This window comes from Excalfactoria chinensis, chromosome 13, assembly GCF_039878825.1.
Source record: "Excalfactoria chinensis isolate bCotChi1 chromosome 13, bCotChi1.hap2, whole genome shotgun sequence".
NCBI lineage: Eukaryota > Metazoa > Chordata > Aves > Galliformes > Phasianidae > Excalfactoria > Excalfactoria chinensis.
This window is the reverse complement of record NC_092837.1, coordinates 1,445,697-1,471,427: the sequence shown is the minus strand read 5'-3', so window position 1 is coordinate 1,471,427 and position 25,731 is coordinate 1,445,697. Positions and strand designations below refer to the sequence as shown.

At 46.0% G+C, this 25,731-nt stretch overlaps 2 protein-coding genes across 2 annotated transcripts; one reads left to right on the top strand and one right to left on the bottom strand.

Moving 5' to 3' along the window:
• The first annotated feature begins 3,503 nt into the window (after positions 1–3,503).
• Positions 3,504–5,282, top strand: LOC140258327 (interleukin-4-like). The gene is made up of 4 exons (XM_072348517.1): positions 3,504–3,686; positions 3,823–3,870; positions 4,818–4,949; positions 5,164–5,282. The coding sequence occupies exons 1-4, from the start codon at positions 3,552–3,554 to the stop codon at positions 5,272–5,274; spliced, it is 426 nt and encodes a 141-aa protein (XP_072204618.1). The 5' UTR covers positions 3,504–3,551; the 3' UTR covers positions 5,275–5,282.
• Positions 5,283–6,487: 1,205 nt separating this feature from the next.
• Positions 6,488–25,447, bottom strand: KIF3A (kinesin family member 3A). Its single transcript, XM_072348650.1, has 19 exons — positions 25,338–25,447; positions 24,112–24,394; positions 22,630–22,774; positions 22,347–22,431; positions 21,773–21,878; positions 20,877–21,016; positions 19,812–20,009; positions 19,262–19,436; positions 18,107–18,208; positions 16,456–16,527; positions 14,669–14,677; positions 13,334–13,490; positions 12,245–12,425; positions 11,834–11,944; positions 10,983–11,108; positions 10,500–10,553; positions 10,293–10,361; positions 9,988–10,112; positions 6,488–9,490 (listed from the first exon to the last, which is right to left on the bottom strand). The coding sequence occupies exons 1-19, from the start codon at positions 25,341–25,343 to the stop codon at positions 9,442–9,444; spliced, it is 2,193 nt and encodes a 730-aa protein (XP_072204751.1). The 5' UTR covers positions 25,344–25,447; the 3' UTR covers positions 6,488–9,441.
• Positions 25,448–25,731: the final 284 nt, after the last annotated feature.

The following is a 25,731-nucleotide window of genomic DNA, read 5'->3' as shown; positions in this document are numbered from 1 at the left end:
GTTAGTAGTGCTGTGGAAAACAGTCATATTTAACATACTGCTACCTCATCCCCAGGGAACTGTTAGTGCCTGATTAATTGCCTTTCCACGACAACAAATGAATGTATGCCGATGGATAATTTATTCTTCTTCTCTGTATTTAAAAGTATTTGTATGATGTCAGAGTTAATATATTCAAATTATCCCACCTTTGGAAGTCAGTGTTCTGTTTTTTTGTCTGTGACTTTGCACTGATGTTGTAGCAATGTTATGCAATAAAGCACTTGTATGGGAACTGCTGAGTCCCGGCCTGAGCCACTGATTGAGCACCTGGAGAAGAGGCCGGGTCAGCCCTGGGAGCACAGCTGGAGGCAATTCGGCTGCAAGACCAGAAAGGGAGCAGCCTGCCTCTGCCCCCCTCAGACCTCATTAGGCTGCCACTGAGGAAGCATCTCTTGTTGGAGAGCTTTCCATTGTGGCATTGCAGGATCTCCAGGATCTCACTGAATGCTGCTGCTCCATCATCTCGTGTTGCCTTTCAGGTATTGTTGGCACATTTTGGGGATGGTTGGGTGCTGGTAGGGAGCAGGCCAACCACTGATGCATGTGTGTGATGGGGGTCAGCTGCAGCCTTGGCATTGATTTTTTTGGATAAACCACAGCCCTTCCTTTGGGCCAAAGATTAAAGGGAAAGGTTAAGCTCTGTGGAGAAGGACCTGAGCACCCTGGCAGCCAATAGTGAAGCAGCAGCGTGCTCTCATGGCCAAGAAGGTCACCAGTGTCCTGGCTGATCAAACGTTAACAAACATTTGGTGAATGGTGGATCATGAACCAGCAGTGTGTCCTGGTGGCCAAGAAGGTCAGTGGTGCCCTGAGGTGCATCATGAACTGTGTGGCCAGCAGGCAGTGGAGGGTCTCCTCCCCCCTGCTCTGCACTGGGGAGGGCATACCTGGAGCTCTGCACTCAGTGTGAGGCTCTCAGCTGCAGGCAGATGGGGAAGTGCTGGAGAGAGCCCAGAGGAGGGTGCAGAGATGGGGACCTGGAGCACCTCCTGATGGGGACAGGCTGAGAGCCCCGGGGATGTTTGCCTTGGGGAGAGAAAACCAAGAGGGGATCTGCTCAGTATCTGAAGGGTGTTAGAAGGATGGGGCTGAGCTGTGTTTGGTGGTACCCAGTGACAGAACAAGGCGCAGTGGGAACAAACTGGAACCTGGAGAGCTCCATCGTGGTGTAGGGAGCCTGCTTTGGCAGGGGGTTGGACTCGATGATCTCTAGAGGTCCCTTCCAACCCCTACAATTCTGTGATTCTGTGATCTACATGTGAGGAAGAACTTCCATACTATGAGGGTGGCAGAGGCCTGGAGCAGAGCCCAGAGAGGGGGACTGGGGTGACGGCTCCCCTTCTCTGGGGTTACTCACACCTGTCCTGCCCAGCTGCTGTTGGGGACCTGAGAGGTGATCTCCAGAGTTCTCTTCCAGCTCCTACACTTCAGTGACTCTGGGCTGGTGGCTCTGCCACCTTGTGAGGCCACGGGGACACCAGTGTTGGCACCCCTGGTAACCACAGCCTCCACAGCATGGGATGCTTCCAGCCACAGTGTGGGTGGAGGAGCAGCTGGAAGTGCTTCCATGGGATTGGCAGTGGCTTCATCCCTGCAGGATGAGAGCAGTGCGGGAGGAGAGAGGAGCAACAGCACACAGGTGTGTGCAAGCTGGCCATCAATTCACACAGACCTGTAAGTAGAGATTATTAGGGGCAGGTCCCCAAAGCACTGAGGGCAAGGCAGGTGGGTGGGATGGGGAAGGGCTGGAGCCAAGGCCTGAAGCAGGGGGTTCTGACAATGAGGGGGGCTGAGCTTGGGGAGCTCCCCAGGAGCACAGCTGGGTTCCGGGAGCTCCAGATCTGCAGGGCACGATGGGGCCACACTGTGGCCATGGGCAGCAGCAGCATCACTGCTGCATCCCACCCTTGGGAAGGGGTACAGGAGTCTGGCCTGCCCTGCACCTTGCCTGTCACTCACTGATGTGGTTTTCCAGCCCGAGTATCTCAAAGGTTATATTTTTCTGTTAATCTGGCTTTTTTTCTTCTAATCGGCTTCTGGTTTAGAGCTTCCCACCACGAGCACTGCAGAAAACACTTTGTCTGCTGCTGCTGCCCATCGAGCAGCCCTTGGGATGCCCACCCTGTGCCACCCCTTCTCCTCTGCACTGCGGGCAGCTGAGCTGTCTGCCCACAGGGAGCAGCACGGAGCTCCCCTTGCTGATTCCTCACAGAGGTTCCTTCTGAGTCAGCAGCACTGCCTTCAGCCGGGGCATCATTAGACAAACAAACTTAGTCGGGCTGCTCCTAAATTAATGGAGAGCTCGCAGACTCTTATCAAGCATCTGATGGCAAGTTGCTATTTGAGTTAGAAAAATACCTATTAGTTATTACAAAACCCCAAAGTTTCCCAGCTCAGCTAATTTCTCAGCATTATTTCCTGCAGTGATGCCATCAGTGCTGGTGTTGTCACCTCCCAGGGCAGTGCCAGGGCAGGACGTGGCATCCCCAGCTCTCAGTGTTGTTGGGGCAGAGCCATGCAGCCACGTGTCCCCACGTCCTGGTGGGTGTCACAGGGAGAGCTGGGGAAGAGAAGGCTCTGGGGTGAGCTCACCGTGTGGCCTGTCAGGATCTAAAGAGACTGTGGGAAGGGAGGAGACGGGCTCCATTGGAAGGGTCTGTTGGGACAGGACAAGGGGAAACGGTTTCCCATCAAAGAGGGGAGATTTAGACTGAACAGAAGGATGAAGTTGTCCATGCTAAAGGTGGTGAGGCACTGGCTGCCCAGAGAAGCAGCACTGCCCGTCCCTGCAGACAGCGCAGGTCGGGCTGGGGGGCTCTGAGCACTGGCAGAGCTGGGAATGCGGCTGCTCACTGTGGAGAGAGGGACCAAGTGGCCTTTACGTGTCCTTTCCAACCCAAACCAAACTATGATTCTATGACTCTCAGCTCCATCGCGGCTCTCTGCAGGTCAGGAGGTCCCGGTGCCCCACGCTGACCCAGCGCTTTCTGTTTCTCCCTGCGCAGGTGGAGATAACGACCAACTTGTGTGCACATCAAGGGTGCTTTGCATGATTTGGAGATATTCAAATGACAGGAGAGGCGAGCGGTGGAAGCACTTAGAGGATATTTAGAGGAAAAAAAGCAGCGCTGCTCTGTTATCTGCACGCGGTCGCATCTCTGCGGTCCTCAGCGCAGCTCACAGCGCCCGAACCTCACGGGGAGAGAAAGTTCTGGGATACGGAGAAATGAAGAAGCAAAAAGCTGCACGGACTTTTCTTTTTGCACCATCTGCCTCCTACCTCCGTTATCTGAACGGTGGAAATTTCCTACGTTGAAACGTAATGCGAGATCAGAAGAAAACCTTGACTTTTACACAAAAGACCTGTTCTCCTAAATGGATGTGAGCAACTTTGGAAAATGCAGATAAGGGAAAAAAAAATCAGTTTTTTCCCTCCGTTTCAGCAATTTTAAAGCCATAAATTGAGATGTTGCACCCAGAAAAGCACAGACAGGTGTGTCCCAGAGGCCATGAGCTCCTCACTGCCCACCCTGCTGGCGCTGCTGGTGCTGCTGGTCGGCCCCGGGGCTGCATGCGTGCTGCGCTCATCACCCCCACTGCTGCTGAAGGAGAGCATCCGGATAGTGAAGAACGTGCAGAAAGAGGTAGGGAGCACAGCAGTGGGCTGGGGGGGAGGGCTGAGCTGCACTGAGATGCCTGCACGGTCCTTGTGTCCATCTGCGGGTGTTCAGACTGGTATCAATCTCCTTAAATTGCTCCTCTCTTCTGTTTTCTTTCAAGGTTTCCTGTGACAAGATGAATGTGACAGATATCTTTGTAGACAATAAGGTAAGAGGAAAGCCAGCACAAGGGCTGGGAGAGGGCTGTGGGAGGTGCTGGGAGAGCAGCAAAGAGCCTGAAGTGGGCACTGCATGGGGTGAGGAGCCCTCCAGTGCCACGCTGTGGGGTACCACCATCACCCACTGGGTTCTGCCTAAGCCATAAGGGCCATAGGGAGGTCAGTGCTGAGCGCGTGCTTCAGCAGCACAAGGCTTGTTTGTGTGGGGTTTTCAGAAAGGAAGAGAGGAACTTCTTCCTTTGCCTTGGAGCCCCGTGTCACTCTCAGACACCCACGCACACCGATTGTGCTGTGTCTCAGGCACCCTTAGGTGCGCTATCCCTCTTTAGCCCCGTATCTGGAAGGAGGCTCTTCAGTTAGCAGAAGATTCAATGGCAGATAGTAAAGCCTCTTTCTGCTCTCAGAATTGCTGCCTAAGGTGAGAGCCCAGCCCCAGAGTTCCTGTTTTCACAGAAAGGGCCCCCTGCAGACACAAAGCAGGGAACAGAGTTGGGTCCCTGGGCAGAGGGAGAAGGGAGCAGGGCTTGGGAGAGCGTCCAACAGCTGCAGGCCTGGACCAGCTGCTTACTGGAGGCATTTAGGGTGGAAGGTGAAGGAACAGGAGCAAGCAGGCACAGCTCCCACCTACCCTGCACGTTTCCCAAGACAGGCAGCATCAGGAAGGCACCACTCTACCAGGAAAGCAACTGACTGATTTCCTCACCACTGTGCGCGCTTTTCTTCTCGCCTCATGGGGGCTAAGGATTTGCAGAGCTGCAGTTACACAAAGCCCAGGCCCAGAGCCACCCTGGCTGAGCTGATCCAGCTGCACCTGGGGAGAGAGGAGTGTGGGGAGGCTGAGCCACCCGCCCCTTAGAAATGCATTGTTTGTGCTGTTCTAACCCACTCAAGAAGCTGAACAAAGCAGTCTCTTAAACAGCCACGTGTTTTCTTGCAGACAAATAACAGAACTGAGCTCTTATGCGAAGCCACCGCAATTGTTTGGGAGAACCAGCACTGCCACAAGAACCTGCAGGGCCTCTTCCTCAACTTGTGTCAGCTGCTGAATGCCAGCAGCACCTCTCTCAAGGTAAGGCTCTGCCTGTCCCCAAGGCAGCCCACTGCCCTCAGCCCCACCGGCACCACGTGCAGGTGGATGCTGTGCTGCACTCTGGGGTTCTGCACTGTTTGAAGACACACTCTGGGCACATTGCTCAGCACTTTGCAGCCATGCGCTGCCCAGTTCTCCCCTCAAACAGCCAAGGGGCTGGGCCAACACCTTAACATTCTATCTTCCATTGCAGGCACCGTGTCCTGTGGCAGCCGGCAACACTACTTCAATGAAGAAGTTCCTAGGGCACCTACATGGATTCCTCCAACAACTAGTAAAAGAGAATTTATTGTTTTCTTTGTAATTATTAATATTGACACTCTATTTCCAAAATTATTTATAAAGATTCTTTAAATAAATATATATATATTTTGAGTACATTTGCTGACTTTGTGCTACAGTTCTTAAGTAGAGCATAGGAAAGATTAGTGATGTAAGTTGCAAGAAAACAGTGATGGTGTGATGAAGGGAGTTCAGACTGCACTGGCACAAGGGGAGGGCTCTGCAAGGAGTGGAAATAGCCCAGGAGAAGTGCCTGCACTTCACAGGGTCATGTGGCATAAACTCAGCAGCGTGTGTTAAAGCTAGAGATGGGAGGGCTGTAATGAGTATGGGGTTGAGGGAGCCATTAGTTAAGTGTATATATTTGATTTCCCCCCTCACTTTATGCTCTGGCATAGCCTTGCTGGCCAAGGAGTAAAGAGGCTCCAGCTAAAAGAAGAGGGAAAGAACACAGCAAAAGCACCCCATGGAAGGGATGACTCCAAGCTGTGGGGTAGTGGTCAGGCTTTCCCTGATTGCAGGGAACAGCCTCACAAGTATTTAGGAGTCTGCAACTTTGGCAGTGCATAGAAGAGTGCTTTGGAAAGTCCCAGGACCGAAGGGTTTGGTTTGTGCATCAGCTGAGTCAGAATACTCAGGGAAGCTGCAGAGTTAGCAGACCACAGAAAACCTGTTACCTGCTGCATGCGCAGGCTGAGACATCTTCCAGGAGAAATGCAACACAAAGGGAACAGAGCTGCTCATTTCCCATTACTGCAGGTAACACCTTCATGCTATGGAGAGTGCACCAGGCCTGAGCTGTAACTCAAGGACAGCAGTCAGGGTGAAAAGTCTTCTGCTCAGCAGTAGCAGCTGTTTGGTGCATGCACACAAGGCAGGACCATACACAGCACTGCCTGCAGTTCAGTGAAGTGGCTCCTGCTCAGACTCTCCCATCCCCAGAGCAACTCAGGCATCTCCCAGCAGTGGTGCTGGTTCATGGGGCACATCTCCCAGTCCTGATCTTTTCTGCAGCCCTGCTGAACCCATTCTCATGCTGTCCTGCCTGCAGCTCAAATGAGAGACTGCTGCCCACTGCCCTGGGGCTTGGCAGCAGCATCCTTCCAACACCCCAAACCCTCTTACAGCTACGCACACTGTTCCAGCTGCTCCTCCCTGACGTCACTTCTGCCTCCATGGGAATTTACAAAGAGTTTGTATGGATAATGTTGTTTGAAGAAACAAAGAGGTAGAACTAGGAATCAAGAGTTTTATTTCACGGTATGAACATACTCCGGGGACACAATACTGATATGTACAGTGTAGGGAATAAAATTTAACCATAAAACAAAGAATATTCAAATAAACAGTTGGAAAACCAATAAATAGGCAGACAAGTTATACAGATAAGCAGTTTTTCCTATGTACAGAACTGGCTAAGCAGAACTGCTGAGAAAGGTGAGAGCTGGGTGTGCAGACTGAGTTAGTTACTGAAAGGCACTAAGGACCATTTTCACTTCCCTTGAACCCGATGAAAGGTTCCATAACAAGTGAATTCTGAAATGATTCATTTACACAGCATTCAACAACATACAGCCAGAGAAACTCTGCGCGATTTGCTGGAATGAGGGGAAGCTTCTGGTGACAAGATGCAAAAAATGAATACACATAATACACGTGTTGCAGTTAAATGGCATGTACTGGCCTGGGATGGAGATGGCTCCATCGACTGAGCCATCAAAAACCTACATGAACTTAAGTCCTTTCCCTTTAAGACATGGTAAAGGGACATCTGACATTGCAGACTGTCCAGAGCTGCAGTGAGGGCTGATACATCAAACCTGCAAGCAGGGCTCTGTTTTGAAAGGAAGTTTCCAAAACTTAAGCAAAACAGCACAGTGAAAAGGTAAGCCGACAGATCATCATGAAGACTGTGCTCTATGCCAAAACAAAGCCCTATGGAAAGAGCAGAAAATTTGTTCTCCAAAACAAGCCCCTGTAACAGGAAATCACAACCAGTTCCTCTCATCTAATTACAAAGCTGTGCAATTATTCATTTGATGTTTTTCTCTGCCTCGTGGATCTATAAAATATGCAGAGCACTTTTGTTTTCGGCAGAAATAACAGGAGTTCAAGCCAAGCATACACCTTTGTGATTAAACTGTATACGTTGTAAATGCAGAGTCAGGACTCACAGTCCCAGTTTTCGTCTGCTGCTGGTCTGCTGAGTGAAGGATTCAGAGAACTGAGAGTACAGTTCAGGAGAAACACTCCTAAGAACAGACCATGCAACAGAATGGAGCGCAGCAAGACATTAAAAAGAGGAAATAAAGTTTGCCCTTGTTCTGAGAATGGACGGAAGCCTGCTCAGACCAGAACATCCGTGCCTGTTTCTAAGACAAGATGAACTCTTCAAGATGAAATCTAACTAGTTTTGAACCTACCAAACTCCTGACTCTTGACCTCTTTCCAAATTCTGGACTAGAAAAAGCTGCCGCTGCTTGTCTTTGCAGCTTTCATGCATTTGGGTGACAAAGCCAGGCCTTCTCACTGCTCCCCCAAGGAAGAAGCCTACCTCCTCCTCCCTGGCCATGATCCTGAGAAACACTCCAGAAAAAGCACGAGGGAAAGCTTAGAACTCATTGTGAATTGCACTGAATGCATCACCAGATCAAAATATGCCCCTGCAAGACCAATTTTAACTGTTACATCTGGAGCTTAGTTACAGACTCACAAGGTGCATCCAGTTCAACACTGTGACAATAAGAAAGGGCAGTCTGCTTCTAAGGGCAGTAAACACTTCACAGGAATGTTCTGTTAATTGCAGACATGGTTACCAGCAGGAATGAGACGCCCAAGAAGATGTCTTGCTCCTTACGACAAGCTTAAGTATCCAGTCTGTGTTATTAATCACAGCTTTTTTTGTAACTCTAGGTAACACACAAAGATTATGTGAAAGAGAATACCTAATTAACACCACGGTGACATGGGAACTGCTAAGGTACCTGCAGCTGCTGCACTCCAGCAGGTATTAATACAGCACACAGCCCAAAGCAGATGCATTTTTGTGACACAAAAGCAATGTATTGAGGCGTTCCGTGTCTTATTAGCAGCACAAAAAGGAAAGAAAAAGAGCAGCCACCACAAATGGTTATCGGTAGAGACCAGATTTCTTTCCCCTCAAAGCATAGTCAGAAACAGGAGGTGGTGCACACAGACATGAACAGCATCAGCTATTTCAGGGGATGTTACTGCACTGGGAAAACTGGGAGATTCATGCCTGTTCCAACACAGAAATTCATCCTCAGCTGTGGCCAGGGGTGAGACAATGGAGCCATAGTGCTCAGTCCCTCCAGTATTAAAGCCTTCCCCTCAAATAATGCGTGCTGTCCAGACTACAACAAAACAATGCACACCAACTAAAACAGCTTCCAGCTCAGAAGCATAAAAAGCAGCCAAAGCAATGCAGCAACGCAGCCTTAAGAGGAGGAAGAGTTCTCTTATCTGTGCATCAGCCCTCACTCTCCACGTTGCCAGCAGATCACACAAATAGACAAAAATCAAAGCATTAGACTACTAGTGTCGCACTCAAACAGAGCATGGTCCCTTCCCACAAACCTCAGACTTATGTAGTTCTAAGTACTCTTCTACTTTTTGTACAGCAGACTGCAAATAAAGAGAGTTGCATCTCAAATACACAATATGATCAGCTTAATAACTACAGTGAAATATTCAAATAAAAGGGCTTGATGCTCTTAACTCAAAGGTTCGCAGCAACTGCATCCAAACAGATCAGTGCAACAGAAGACAACAGTGAAAGCTGCCAGTTATGTGCAAAGCAGGACACAGATTTACCAGCATTAAGTTTCAGGATTCCAGCAACCGTTTTGAGCTATTATGTCTAGTACTTGAACACATCTAGAATCCTTATTTTCTATACATTTCAAGAAAGATTACCAACAACAGTTCCCTGCACAACACATTGTTTAACACATGGAATTTCACAACCATAAAATATACCAGTTTAATATTATGTTAATATAACATACAGTTTACAGGCAACTAAGGAAAAATACATATTTTAATTAAAGCTCCATACCAGCAAGGCATGGATTTCACAGCCACTTCAAACTGTGCCATCTCAAATTCCATATTCTGGCCAAACCTTTCACACTCACTGATTTTTACGGCAATTCTGAACACGTCACACCTACTGCAGCAGGGAGTCAATGACAGCGCCTGGCTTTGCAGAACGTTTTCTGTTTGGAGAGCAGAAAGGAAAAGAGAAATAATACCACACACATCATTATACTGTCCAGGAAAGACAGGGACCAGACACTTCTCAGGTCAAAACCATACACTGTTTTCACAAAGGATCAGAAACACCCATGCTGAAATCTTCCCTGACAGACATAACTTCCCAGTAATGAAAGTGTATGTGCTATCAGCGTGTCACTGGTTAAACTGAACCAGCAATCAGTGAAATAAAAACAAGCAGCCAGAAGAGGGGAATGCGAAATCAGGAAATCAAACCACCCCCCCACAGACCAAACTTTCTGGACAATATTTTACCACAGTGAAAGATTTCAGCCTGGTTCTACTACACCTGACATCAGTAACCCTTCTATCATGCAGAATTTTAGCATTTTGTCTTAGCCATAAGTCTACAAACATTTGTTTCAAGTTTGCAGGCACCAGCTTAAGCCTTCCCCTGGGAAAACTCCCCATTACATACAGATACTCCAAAGTTCTTCACCTTCGACCAGTCTTGGGCCTGGATCTTCCCTTTGAAGTCCTCGGCCTCTCAAGCTTCATCAGAGATTGCCTCAAGCTTTCTTCAGTGTAAGCTAAGTAAACGTGGGAAAGGTCCACCTCAAAGGGCTAAGGAAAAACAGCAAAATATCAGAACTGTTTGGTACATTGATCAGCTACACTTTTGTAGAAAGACTTCCAACAAGAAAACTGAAATTGGACAGTTTTCCCATGAATACAAAGTGGTAGACACAGAAAGCAGAACTTAGACCTACAGAGTTCAATACAGTCTTATTAAGAGTTACTCACATCTTTTTCTTTCTTGTCCAGGACAGGAGTCTGTTTCCTCATATTGTTTCCTGTATATGCAACACATTTCTTAAAAACAAGAAAGGTCCGTTAGTGAAATGCAGTCAGTTTTACTGAGCACTGTACAGCTTTATCAGTTTACTTCTGGGCTAGGTTAAATTCCTCAAGAGCTTATGCTAACGTTAGCTTGTATATAAACTAGCTTACCAGCTGCCATTCTCCAATGTCTTCATTCCAATGAACGTAGTTCTCAATCATTTCCTAGAAAGAAGTTAGAGTTATGGTTACAGAACTGCACAACCTACACTCCAGATGTGTAGACAGGTTGCTTAAGAACAGCCTTGACCACTCCAAGGTATTTTTAATCCAGACAGCCACACCACATTCAAAACCCCTATTTTATAACCTGAAGACTACAGAAACTACAGAAAAACATCACTCCCAAGCTGTGCACAATGAAGTTCCCACTAAAGCATGGATTTACCATATGTCAATGCAATCATAATAGCAGTAAGAACATTACACATATGCCCATTTGTACTACATCTAAACAGGGAAGTGTCAGACAAGTTGCCTGTCAATGCCTTTTGGAAGCCAACTCATTCCATTTGTTGATGGACTAAATAATGCTAGAGGACTAACTGAATACTGTACACGACCACATCAAAGGCTTCAGCTCTTCATCTGTACCTGGTAGTCCTGAGGAATGAAGTTGTCTATGATAAGCATCTGAAGACGAAGTTCCCTGCTCAGCTGCCGAATATTCTCCAGTAAACCTTCAATCTCTCTCTGATGCTCTTGTTGCAGATCTGCCATCTGTGGACAAAGCATTTGAGAGGTCAGATTTAATATAAGACACGGTAACAACTTAAAAGAACTGTTTTCTGCCTGTATGTTTTTGAGAAATGAAAGCAAACTCTAGTTAGAAGTACCAGAATATTTCTCTCAAGAACAAACCCTCTCAAACATTTTAGCTCAGAGATGGTTAAAAGCTTAAAAGAACTTAAAAGTATTAAGTTCTTGGCTTCAAAAAAGATGAAATTAGCCCTCTGTCAGTCCAAGTTCTACATCAAAAGCAGGCAAAGTGTGCAAACAAATTCTGTATCTGGCAAGATCCCAAGGAAAATCTCAGCTCCGAAAGACAAAAACGTGCTTTTCATGAATCAGGGAGTCTAGATACCAGCCAAGTGGCACACTGATGGAATGTGACTGAGAGAGAATAAGAGCAACATGCACAAAGAGCAGCAAGCTAAGAGAAGATGTGGATTTGAGCAGCTGCAAAGCAGGAGACTGGACTGCCAAACAACTTTAACTTTGCTCTGAAACAACCACTGGTTTTCCTTATGGAAAAGCTCTACACAATGTATCCCCATGCAGATCTGACACGAAGCTTGATTTGTTCTTTAAAGTTGCATAAACCGAGCAGACAGCACACGAGTATTTCTAAACCAGTAGCACTCAAGCCAGAGCGACAAAGTTGATGGCTTGCTCTTTCCACCTACAGTTACTCCACCACAAGCCGAATGCTTCAGAACACTGACCTCTGATTTTGCAGCCATAAGCATGGTCCAAACTTTCTTCAGCTTTTTTGTTTTTCCCTGTGCTTCTTCCTGGAGGCTGGTATACTTCTCCTCAATGTCCAAGCGTTCTTGCTGTAAGCAATATTTAACACACATCCACACATTAGCATAATCAAAGAAAATATTTGCAGCAGTATGAACAGGAAGGGAAGCTACCTGGACAAAACAAAGCATTTGCCAAGGGCACAGACACCTGGCTTAGCCAGACTGGCTGACACTCACGATGACTGCACTGTCCTGCAGGTGATACATGCCTCTAAAATGTTTGATTTCTACTGTACTTCAGAGTAGTGCTACATTTCATCCACACAAAGAGGCAAAGACAAGTAACACAGTGTCTACCACTTCCAGATAGCTGGGAGTATAACTCACCTCCTTCTCCTCAAGTTCCTTGCGAAGCTGCTCTGCTCTCTTCCTTCGTTCTTCCAGCTCCATATTAGATTCTTCTAGAAGCTTCTCTTGTTCTTCTGCTTTTGCCAGCAAGTCCACTCCTCCTACAATCACCTTCTTCTCCAGCGCAGACAGTTTCTCCAGAAGGGACTGGTGCTCTTGTCTAGAGACAGAGACAGGTAAAGCTGGGAACTTCCTGTCTTACGGTGCTTACAAGGCAGCAGGTTTAGCTCAGTTTTTACAGCCCAGACAGCACTCATAGGGCTCGAAAAACTTGCCCAGCTGCCAAAGGTTCAAAGTAGGGGTGAGGCAGTGTGCAGAGATTTCCTTAACTCCAGCTCCCATCACTTTCATGCAAACAAAACCAACTCAGCAAACAAGTCTCTCCTGCTGCAGTTTCCCTCTGTCAGGGGCTGCCAGGCGCCAGTGGTGCTACCAGGATACGCAGGGTGCTCCCTCCCTCTCCAAGGGCCCAGCACAATGATGCTGGGATTCAGACATACTGCAACAGGTTGTAATGGAACAGAAGCAAGTAAAATAAGGTCTCAGCAGTGCAGCTGAGAGGTAAGCCAGGAATGCCAGCAGCTGTTGAGCAGCCTCTGCTGAGGGAGAGACTGTCCGACCTGTATAAGCAAGTGTGATCTCAGCAGCTTCTCAGCTCCATCATGGAGAACATCTACACACAGTAGCATGCCCACAACATGGGCACAAGCTGTATGAAATTCACTTTGCTATACAGCTACTGCCCACTGGCAAGCAATACAGCAGTCCTGCTGCTCTTCACTGGTCTTTAGAGTTCAGAGTATTCATTTTAAGTTTCTAGGCCATCTCAACTAGATAAGGCTAAGAGAAGAGTGGTGGAAGAAGAATGTTCCTTTTTGCTACCTGCTCTAATCTGCAAGCAGAGAGGAAGCTCCTCTTTCACTCTGATAACAGCAAGAGCTGATGTTCAGCTTACACAAAGCTCGACTAGCATCTCACTATGCATCTCCACATATTGGTATCTGACTTGTAGATTAAGGGAGGAAAAACCCACAACACCACAAAAACTACTCAGAGCAGGGCACTCACTGAGCTTTAAGCAAATCTTTTTCTCTCTTCTCCAGTTCAGCTCTGGCTTTATTTCTTTCCTCTTCTTCCATATCAAGTTTAGTTTCAAGAGCTTTTCTCTCCTCTTCAATCTTTGCTTGCATCTCTACCATCTTATCAGGGGAAACTTTCTTTTTGCCTTTCAAAGAAAGGGGAAAAAAATATCAAAAAAATAATACAGTCTCTGTATCACAAATTAAATGTTTAAGTGCAGTTATCAACGTCAGAACTCACGGATTCTGAGATGAGCACATCTCAGTCTTTAAAATTCCATTTTAATGCCTGCTTATTTGCCTCCAGTACTGACAATGAAGGAGTACTATAGAACTATGCACTAGAACATAAAAACCTGAACAAAACGCATGAAGAATACTTGTGGAAAAGAAACACTGGCTAAGGAGAAGCCTGAGTTGGAATCTTGGATACCTTAATTACGTAGTAGAAGGAAAACAAAAGACTGCGCAGTGGTATAAAGTGCTGCTTGCGGCACCGAAGGGCCCGGGTTCGAATCCCCCCTGTGGAGCAGGGGGTAGAAGTGCCGCTTCGCTACACAGAGGGCTTGAAACCCGGGAGTTGGACTCGATGATCTCTAAGGTCCCTTCCAACTCGCACGATACTATGATGATACTATGAATCCAGCCTGTACAGATCTCCCCAAATCCATAAGTCTCTCACAAGTTTTACATCCCCCTTTAATCATTACAAAATGACAAACCCTTCACTTTGTTTTGCTCTTCTCTGGACATGAGAGAATTATCCACAGAATCCAGATGGCTAGAAACTAATAGAAGCTATCTAGAATTAAGGGACTTTCACAGTGATGTAATGCATATGGTCAAAACACACTTGAAGATGTTGTTGCTCACTAAAAGGCCTCATTTCCTCCAGTCCTCATACCATGCACTTTTGTTTATATTCACTTGTATCCTCCAGCAGAGGTAAAGATACACTGGTACCTGTAAGCATGCATGCACACAAGAGCACTGTAAGGACTTCAGCGCTACAGCAGAAAATATCTTGGTTTCCACCTGCTAAATTTAGGAACTAGATACTTAATACTCATTTCTGGATCTGCAGAAACTAGTTAGTTTTCAAGTAACCCAAACTCAAAGTTTTATTTTCCAAGTGCTACGCAGAGATCATCAAATGAAGAAGTGAACCAGATAAAGGTTTCTAACATATTATTACACAGCCCTGTGTATTCTCAGTTTTGGAGAAGAGTGAACCACGCTGAGCTGGAGGACCCTTTAATGAGCTCTGCAATTGTATTTCAAGGAGCTGAAAAATCTATTAGTGAAAAATCAAAATTACACCAACCTGCTTGATCTTGTATTAAGAGGAAGGAGAAAGCACATCGCAGAGAGGCAGCGTACACATAAAAAGGAGGAAACAAAATATATTATTGCATGATCGTTTGGAACAAAGTTTATCAGCATCAGAACAGAGCACTGATTTTACATGCATGTTTCTAGAGTAGAAAACAGGATAATCATCACTAAAAAATGAAACTCCATTAGAGTGAATATTAACGAATCGTGATCTTGTGCTAAAGCACAGAATGTTTCTGTAACGTCCTTTGCACATCCAGGATAGTTTCAGCTCACTCCTGCATTCTCCTGCCCATCCAATTCAATGCAGAACTTAAGTGTAACATTACGAGCCTGCCGCAAAGATCATGCCCTAAGAAACAGATCGTAGATTTCTTCTTGATTAACAGACCTAGTGTTTTTTCCCCTTCCTGAAGGCAGCCAATTCTCTTAAATTACCTGCAAAATCTTAGCATACAGAAGACTTAAGTTTTAACCAAGTTAAACCAAGCCAATTTTTTGCAAGATATTGACAATTGCACATAACGTATTAGTAGGTTAATTGGCAGTAACTGATGCTTCCATAGAGGTATAGAGCCAGTTTTGGTTATTTAAGCAAATGCAGTAAAAAAAGCAGGTCAGGGAAAAGATGAAAGGCACCACATGCAAAAGGGCTACACGTGAGGACAGTTAATATCCCAAACCACACAGATGAACCACAAAAGCTCAGTGCAACTTCTACAGCATCTTCAGACTTGAAGGAGATGGACTGATCCATCCAGCACCACATCAGTGGTTTGCTGTTAACTGTCCTCATCCAAAGAGAAACATCCAGGTTTCAAGCAAGCTTTGAAAGAGCAAGTTTGAAGCAAGCAGGTTTCCAGGTGTAACACCATTATCCATAGGTCACACTTAAGCTATAAGTCCTCTTACCTGTGACCACGCTTCCCCTGAGCTGATGCTTTATACCAAAACAACTAGAAAAATTTACTTAGGTCTAACTATACAGCAGGACTTCCCAGGTTCTCCACACGCAGAAGTGAGGATTACATCTACACAGTGTAACCAGAACAACTGGTCAAGTCAAGGTCCAAAATATGATTTGTTTGTTTGTATAAAAGCATATAGTGATTGTAAGTTGTTCAAAGAAACAGGTTCCTTTCTTTGACCAGCAGCAGACCAAACTTTTCTCGCTGCTAGAAATCAAGACCCTTTGTTCTTCTCAACTATGCCCTCCTGTGGTGACCAAAAGCTTAATGTCATGAGGCGGTCTGGAGAAAAAGCAGCAACCACTGCCCAGGTTTTGGTTTGTTTTTTGAAGGTCTGCCAAAATAAAACCAAAGTGTTACCAAGTTTTCCTTGCAAGCACAAAACTAGTGTAGCTTAACTGTGTACTGTTCATTCATTCACTCCAAACTTAGCTTTAGGAAGGCAAGATCCAATGCAATGTAACACCTTCCAAGAAGAAAGATGCTCAGACTTTTTTCTGACATTTTAGAGGGATTGTTTAAAAACGGGAATTGCAAACTTTCAACCTAATGTTTCCCAAATGTCTTTAAATCTTGTTAAATAAGCCTACTGAATTGCTCTCCATTCTCATGTCTTGCTGACAACGTGCACATCAAACCACCATCACAAGCGTGAAAGCAACAAAGGAAAGGCATGCTTTAGCCAAGTTATAAGTTCAGATTTATTTATCTTCCAATAGACATAGCAGGGAAGAGTGCAGCATCGCAAAATGAAATGCACAGATCATGGAAAGGCCAAAGCTTAAAGGACTTAAGAGCGCCCACTCACTAGTGAAGGACTTATCCAGAGGTTTCTCTATGACAGAGCATGTGGAGTCTGAACTACTGCTGCTGCTACTGCCTGGAAAACAGAAATGAGTCCCACAGAAAAACCAGAGAGGAAGAAACATGCAGATGGGAAGTTAGTTCTAAGGAAAAGAAACCCAGAAGAAATGGCAAAATAGTTTTAAAAGGCACAGAGTTCTCATTAGGAAGCATTTGCTAGAATCCCTCCCAGATTCAGCTTGCAAAGCCATCGCTTCCAAGCACAGAACGGCATGCTCAGAGAGACAGTTCAGTTAAAACCCATCTTAACAAGCCTACAGCTTAAAATCTCATGCCAAGGCTGCTTCTATTTCAAGCAATAGCACAGAAAAACAGATCACAGTGAAGGTGGCTGTGGATATCTACATTAATAGAAGATTTGGTGACCAGGAGTCTTTTCCACTGTTATGTACACGGCAATGTACATTTATCAGTCTAGAAGAGAGAATCAGCTTACACAGGGACAGTTACTATGCAAGCTCCTGCTGAGCACAGCCTTACTTAGGGAACTTAACTTCCAAACAGGCTGCTCTAGCTAAGTGACAGCTATTTCTCCCCTATTCTTTTCAAGCAGTGTTTTAAAGATGGCTTTCTCTTGTGGTGGATTTGGGTAGAAATTATTTCTTGATGGATTCCTGCTTCTAGAAAGAACCAATGGGGAAAAATGTAGTAAAAAGGTGTATTACAACCAACACAAGGTTCGGAAGGTGTCATTTATGATTCTGCTTGGACAGATATCAGAATGAAGGGTAATCTATTTAATGCAGGAATGCTGTTTAAACAGATGTGAGTACTTTAAGACAGGAAGGCAGTTTGAATGACAGCACTTGCTGGACAAATTGGAAATTGAAGCATAGCACTGGGCTTGACTTCCCTACTCCCCACAGATAAACTAAGTTCCCAGGGGCATAGCAGGCTCCCTACAAACCACAGTTCTCCATGGTACACCATGACCTATAAGTCTAGGCTCAGCAGCATTCTCTGTGGCTTAGACACCACGGGCTAGTTTATCACAGTGTAGGACAAAGTAGACTTTGTCACGGGATTTCCAGAGTGCTCCCAAATAAGGGATGAGTAGCTCCCATTCAGCTTTTCAGCTAGCACACAGACACCCCCAAAGGTCAAGTTTTTCCTGTACCAGCATAAAACAGGATGCCAGAATGAAGCCAGTTACTGAACATCCACAGGACAGATGAATCCTTTGCCTAAACCACAGCCAAAATCCCCATCTAGCCATGAGAATGGCTATAAAAGAATACATCTGTCTACCACTGATTTTTGGTGTCTTCCTCCTCCCATTTCAGTGAGCAGGGGAAGTTCCACAACATGAGTCACAAGCCATACGCAGCCACCTTGCGGCAACCAGGGAACCACCACAGAAGATGATGTTACCACAAGCACAACTACCCAAGTGGAAGCAAATACCACACAGGATTGGAGCTGTCCATCTACAGAGACAGCACCAAATAGCTATGTTTCTAGGGAGGCATGATAATTGCAGCGGCAGTAGGGCAACCCTACAACTCCACTTCTCCCTGCCTGGCTCTATAGTTCCTGACTCTAGCTGCTGGGCAAAAGGAAATTGGTGGCACTGACAGGATTCTCTGCTGCCTTACCCCGACGTTTCTTCCGCTTCTCCCCATCTTCTCCAATCTCCCCATCGTCCTCTTCATCTTCTTCAGATGAAGAACTTGTCTCAGAACCAGATATCTCTTCTCCTAGAAACAAAAAGTATGCTTTGTGATGCACTTTCCTTGATCGGAGCCTTCCAATAACATCAACTTGTTATTGTGACAGCAGCACTTATCTGAAGCCAGCAGTATCTGATACCAGTTTATGAGTAGCTGCAGAAATCAGTAACTCCTGAGGAGATAGTTTGCAATAGCTTTGGAAAATTAAGGAAGATTATTGTAAACCATATAATGCTGCCAAGTCAGTGTGTATAACACTATGGTAAGTATTCTCAGATCCTTGTAATGCTACATTATGTTGTCTAAGAAAAAATTCACAGTACCTTCAGTTCTATCAGAGACAGAAAATGGTCAAATAAACTAAGCTATCTGTTTCACAGTTTAGTACCTACAGCTTTAAGAAGTCACCCTCAGCATGCTAGGGATGAAATGGCTATGTCTAGATTCCAGTCCCTGAAGAAAGTATTACTATTTCCTGCTTCTCCTTAATGGTATAGATTCCAAGCAGTAAGCCTTGCTGAAGATACCGATAGAGCTATTTTGTACTGTGAGCATCTTTGGAGATGGATGTTATACCAAGGGCACTATTCAGGAAGAATCCTTTTGAAAAATCCTTGAATGCTGGTAATAACTATCACAAGCCCACGAAAGCCCACTATCACAAGTTCCAAAGCTTAAAGAAGCTTCTTGTTTCTTCTATGCACTGATTAGATAGTGAGTCTCAGTTCCAGCCATACAAATTCATTTCATTTTAGTCCTAATTGCATCTTTCCTCAAGCAAAGAAAACATTTAGCTTTTGTTATCATGCACTTTAAATCCCTACACCAGTCATACCCAGAGACCCCCTAGGTTCTCAGCACGCTAAATTCAGTCTACAGTCCATCACCTTATGCTAGTGCCAAGTGCCACCTGGCGGGCAAAGCCAGGCCCTGCACTGAGAGCATCCTGCTGGGTCATCACAGCCAGAATAATGACTTGCAATCAGCTACTGAATTCATATGACATTTTCAAACAGTGTAGACTTCTCACACAAGCAGAATGAGTCTAGAGAGAAATATCTGGGGGAAGGGGAATCTCACCTTCTTCCAGTTTTTTCTTAAGCTCTTCAATTTCTTTCTGAAACTGACGAAGCAAAGCATCCTTGGGGTCTTCATTAATCCTGGCCTTGTTCTTAATGTTCTTGGCTCGGTTCGCATATCTGAGAGTGCTGATAGTCTCATCGTAATTGTAGTCTGCTGGACCAATGTTTGCACACTAACACATGGAAGAACAAGTTAATGGAGCATAACAAATCAGAGTCCATGACAAATGATTTCATGTGGACCCAGCCCCAGCTCCAACAATATGGTACTGCCACCCTTTCCCAAGCTTTCCTGTTGCTTCTGCATCATGGTTGCTTTTGTCTACCTAAGCACAGCTGTTACTTGTTCTCACACGTGTATTTACACCTTGCTTAGATCCTTGCCTGTGTAGAGAAGAGACAGCAAAAGCATGAAAAAAGTTTTCTCAACTGCAATGCTCTGAAAAGAACAGGTAACTGGCAGGCTCTTCCTGTGGTAAAGTCTCTATACTATCCCTGTAGAAACAGAGATCAACAGCTGGAATTTATGAAAGCATCCTGGAGCTTACCATCATGGTTTTGGAGTTGCCCCCCAACGAATCCTGAAGGAGTCGCGTAAGTTTGGAGTTACGGTAGGGCACATGAGTGCTTTTGCCATCCACCAGCGCTGAAATGACATTCCCCAGTGTAGAAAGAGAGAGGTTGATCTTGGTAGCTTCCTTCAGTCGCTGCCCCGTTGCTCCAGTTTTCGCTTGTCTTTCAGAACCCTGGAAAGGGAACAGGAAGCAAAAGGAATTGCAGCAAAATCTGTTATGTGATCTCCCTGCAAATAGCACAGCTACCCCCTAAAGCATTGCTAATGGTCAAATCACTAAGCACCTCAATCATTACTAGAAGACCTAGCAATGCATTTCAAACATCATTAACAAGACAAACAACAGGTATCAACTGAAGCTTTCAGTGCCAGCAAACTGTTGGAAGTAACACAACTGAAAAAACTACGGTTTTGTCCCTGTGCATGAAAATATTGCTAGAAACAAGTCAGAAGTTACAAGGCACCTCAGCTCCTGTTTTCTCTGCCAGGAGGTGAAGGGAATAAAGTGTCACTGCAATTGTTTTACAGGTAGTTTCATAGCATGACCTAAACATGCCTTATGTAAATGAAGTAACAGATAACACACAGGCATCCAGGGCCTTGAGTGTCCCCTTCCCTGCCTCTTCTCCAAGCAAAGATACCCCAGTGTAAAATCTGGGCTACAAAGCCTTTTTACCAGCACAACTACATTGGTTCAAAGTGAGCAACAGAGGGTGGGAGCTTGCACAACTGCATGGTCACAATCCCCTACAGTGGTTACATTGGAAAAGACTGTAAAGATCCAGTTCTGATATGCAGCGTGCTCTTTTCAGAGTAGCCTATATTACTTACAATTACTTCACAGGAAGAACAGAGCCCTTTTACCAATACAAGGTCATATACACTAGAGGCTCTTTCTGGTACACATCTGGCTTAAAGCCTTGAGTGAATACTTCACAGAAGTCAACAGTCAGACAGAACTGTGGGCTTCAAAGCCTTTTACAGTACTGAGGAGCCATGCCCACCACATTTCATGGCAGATGCTGCTGGTTCTACTTACAGCAAGATCCACAAGGTGCAGTTTGCCCATGCGCACGTGCATGTTTCCATCAACACCCTTCTCACTGCACTCAATGGTGATAGTGAAGATGGCGTGTGAGCGAGAGCTGTGCTCATTCATGTTTGTGGCACCAACAGAACCTTTTAATTGAGAAACAGATTAATGAGTCACACTCCTGTAACATTCTTCATGCTCCAAAGGAGATTTATTCCCAACTCTACATTCAACCCATTTTTTCAGAAGATGGAAAAGCTGCTCAGACTCAGGAAACTGTGCTGGATACTGAAGCTGTAGCACACCTACAGCCTAGACTAGAAGTGTTGCTGCCTTCATTAGGCTCAAGCTGACCACAGGGTCCCATCTCAAGAGTAGCAGTAGCTCTCATTTGTTTCTGTTTAAAAGTTGCAATAAATAAAACATAAATAAATAAATCACTAGCCTAGCACTTTCACAGCTGCAAAAAGCTGCATTGTTTCTTTTTAATAAATAAGAGTAAAGCGATCCATGTGAGCAGCAATAGTAAGTCAGAATTTTAATTCATAAAAGGCCTTAATTAAGTCTTCCAGAAAGCATCAACAACCTCCTATTCACAGCACAGGGCTGGTTTTTGCTCATCCAGATTATAACAGGAGGAAAGAACCATGATAAGCACTAGTAGCCCTGACAATGCTGACTGCCTTCAATGTTTCCTCCCTGACAGGATGACCAAGGCACAGTCTTCGTCACCTGTCCCTGCACAGGAGGCATTAGGGAGGGGACATCCATTTTGCTCTGCTCAGTTGAACAAGTCAAGCTCTCCAGCATTATGTCTAGAAGCAAGATCTCTTAAAGCCTCAAAATCAGACCCTCACTCTGTCTGACAGAGCTGTCAGCCTGCCCACTGTGGGACTACGTACGGTTCTTGTGGCCCAGAGTCATGATTCTGTCCATATCATCTGCATTGTTTACGACATAAGCTGAAAGGTCTTTGATATAAACTCCCACATCAGGTCTCTCTTTAACCTAAGAGAGAAACAGTTTAGAGAGAGCATCCTTAGAGCCCACACAGCAATTCTCAGTGGCACTGTATTAGTATAGTTATTTATTCCCCCATATTCTAGTTTGAAAAGAGAACACTGCAGTATTCCAAAATAGTAGCTCAAGAATCAAGACTCATACACAATAATACTTCACCGGTACTCCCTAGAGGCAAACAGATTTCAAATCTCAGTCGCTAACTCCTAGAATGATTGCCAAGAGGCCTTCACAGTAGAACTGCATGGACAAAACTGACTCAGCAGAAAGTCAGTTTCTCACTGTACAACAAAACAAATTGAAAAGACTCAGAAAACAGTGGTGATATCTAACTGCTACTGTATCTTAAATGCTGAGGAGTCCAACCTCCCAGCTCCCTTCAGATGCTCTCTAGTCTTTACAATAATATTGCTTGAGGATGTGGAATAAGCATCAGAGTCAGAACAGTAGGCTCACCTCTAACCTCTGTGACTGGTCTTTTCCTAGCAGGTCCCGCACTTCTTCATTGTAAATTTCCAGGTAAGACACACGAACTAAAAACCTGAAAGCAAACAGTTGGGAAGCTTTCTTAAAAAGATAATTTTAAGTATAAGTCCAGGAGACACAAAATGCAAAGAAAAAGCTCCCATATGTAAATACATTACAGCCACCCCATCAAGAATGGCCTAAGTCATTGCTGAGGTCAGACTTCTACAGATGGACAAACAAAAGACAGGAGCAGTAAAGGGAAGCTGTTTACCTTGTATCCCCCTCTGCTTTGGCAATGTGACCAAATATATGGGCGAAGGAATTTGGAATGATGCCTCTAAGCTCAGGAACTGCTCTGACCCCTTCCATGGTAAAAGTTTTTCCTGTTCCAGTCTGCCCATATGCAAAAATGGTGCCTGAAGAACAAGAACATATTAATGAGAGCAACAAAGCTGCTATAACTGCAATTTTACCTCATAATTCTAAGCCTGATAGCACTGAACACATTTTTATGAACTTGAAACTTTTCACCCTCTACAGTATGTAATATTCAATGCTATGAGAAACAGAAATGCTGGACAACCATAGCAAAAAATGCTCAAGCCACTGCTTTATCCAGCCTGCAAAATATTTAAGAAAAAGTCAGCTTGTTTTAGCTTTATAGAGCAATTAAAGGATAGAGAACTGGTACACTTTGGGCTCACAAATAATTAAAACCAGACTAATTAACAGCATTGTCAATTAGAGAAAGATCATTACATACCAACCACAAAACCAATGACAGCCAGCACTTTAAGCCACAGCAGAAACATGAGGCTCCTACAATGCAGGCCACAGTACAAGTGTCCAGTTCTGAGCCTGCAAATACAGCCACAATTTGGACTAGACAACCATCCCCAAGGAAGCCAATGAGAAGGTTTACTAAGATCTCAGCTCAGACATTCCAGAAACACACAGGTTAACTAATTTTGCCCCAGCACAAATTAAACTCAACTCAAATTAAGCTTCTACTTTCATTGCCAAGTCACTGGCATTACTGTTGGGAGGAAATGAATTTTAATCAGCTGAAGATGGGTGTGTTAGCACAAAAGATTATTAAGTATTTTGCAAAACCTTTAAAAACCTTCTTAATCTGCCGCTTACAGCACAGATGAAAAGCAGTTACAGAAAGCAGTAATTTGTTACCTTACTGGTGTATTCTTTCTTCTACATGTAGTATTTACATGCATAACAAACACAAAACCACAGACATATTCTTTCCAGCTGCAGGAAGCAACCAATTATCTGCCAGGCAGGGCTGATGTGGGTAACTAGTCATCTTAGTTTGTAACAGCAAGTTTTAGAGATGAAAATGCAGCACTTAGATGCACAAGAAGAACACTCATACCTAGATACTGCAGGACCATGGCAGCTGCTGCGTTACTGAAACTGCATAGCGAAGAGTCGCTGAGAATTCTGATAATGAAATAAAGCTTTTTTTCTTTTGCAGACAGAAGACAGAGAATGAAAACACACAGCTCACCAACCTCAGCCAAGACTGCTCACTACTATCTCCCACTGTTAGCAATCTCAGCATGTACCAACACGGTGGGTACTCAGTAAGCAGTACCTTTTGGTTGCTGTAGGTCAGAGGCCAGAATAGAAACAACAGAGAGATGTGGCCCTCATAAGAGAAGACTCCCTGCTAGGTCATCAGGGACACCAGCAACACAAGGAACACAGATGGGAACACTGAAATAAACCAGGAATTTACCATTGTAGCCTTCCAGGACGGAGTCAATAATAGGTCTCGCAGTTAGGTTATAGACATCCAGCTGCTTACTCTCTGGTCCAAAAACAGTGTCAAATGTAAATGTCTTGGGAGGTTCATTGGACGAGTCTGTTTTGTGGACTGTGATGGTCCCTCTCATCTCATCCACGCTGACTGCCATTTTGTACCCTGTCGCCTTCTCTCGCTCATTAAGGGGCCGACATCGAACAACCACCTTGACATTATCGCAGCTCTCCGGCCTGTCCAGCTTCTCAGGCTTGTTGATCTGCAATTATGAAAAGGCAAAACACTCACAGGCTGCAGCATTACTGTAACAACCCCATGTGCTTAAGCTGTAGATGCATACTTCTCAGCAGAATCATAAAAGCCACACTTAGACCAGAACTGGTATATAATTAAAGCTAAGGGAATACCCTGCACTTATTCAGTCAAAGCAATCTTCTGTTTGCAGATGTGGAAACCAATCGAGTAAAACCTGAGAATTTCATTCATCTGTGCAATACTCCAGCAAACAGCTTTGTGCCTGCAAACAGCTTGCTGGAAGCAGAGGCTTTTGTGCCGCTCCTTTAAATTCATGGAGCTTGTTGTCTGAATAGAGAGCGCAAGGAAACTGCCTCAAACCTCGCCGATGACATCAGCAGACAGCAGCGAGCATTGGCTGAAGGGAATTCAGACAGGCTTCAGTGCGTCTGCTGAACGTTAACTGCTTTGAAAACTCAAAGGTTGGCTCGCAGGACTTCACGTAACCTTTCTCTCCCTGTTATAGATGTGGATTTTGACACCAAACTGACTTACAACGCTGTCAGTGCTTCTCCTGACAGCGGAGCTCCAAAAGCCTCTGTGCACAGCCCGAGGTGCCGCCCCACTGACTGACGCCACGGAGCACTCAGCTGTGTCTAAACCCACACCTCGGCTGTCAGCAAGGCACAAACCGCCCCCCGAGCTCCTGACCACCGGATCCCGCAGTGCCCTCAGCACAGGCTCTGACAGACGCAGCGTCCTGCTGCACCCGGGACGGGACAGACGCTGCAGTGAGGCGACACCGAGCATCGCGCCGTCATCCTCAGGCCCCGAGCCGGGCCCGCCCCTGAGATCCGCACGGGCCGCGGCTCCCGTCAGTGAAAGAGGGAGGGAAGCGGCCCGCGGCGCCCCCAGCCCCCATCCAGCCCCCATCCCTCCCCACGAGCCCGTGCCCCGGCGGTACTCACCGGCATGGCGGCGCCGCACGGGCAGAGATCGGCGCCGGTCGCAGGAGCCGCGGGGCCGCACAACGGAACAATAACAGCACCGCGCCTGCGCCCGCCCCCCGCCGTCCCGGGTCGCGGCCAATCCCCGCGCGCTGCGGATGCCGCGCAGCCAATGGCTCGCAAGGAAAGGAGGGGCTCGTCCCGCCCCCTGCAACCACGGGGGCCGGGCCGCAGCCAATGGAGTGAGCGGAAAGGGGGAGGTGGGCGGGGCGAGGCCGGGGCAGGGCGTCGCCATGGGAACCGCGGGGATGCGGCGGAGCGCCGGGCGGTACCGGGTGTGGGGCCGGGTGTGACGGGATCCGAGCTCCGATCGCCCCGCGGGGTCTGTCCGGGAGCCGGGCCGGCAGGGCCGCAA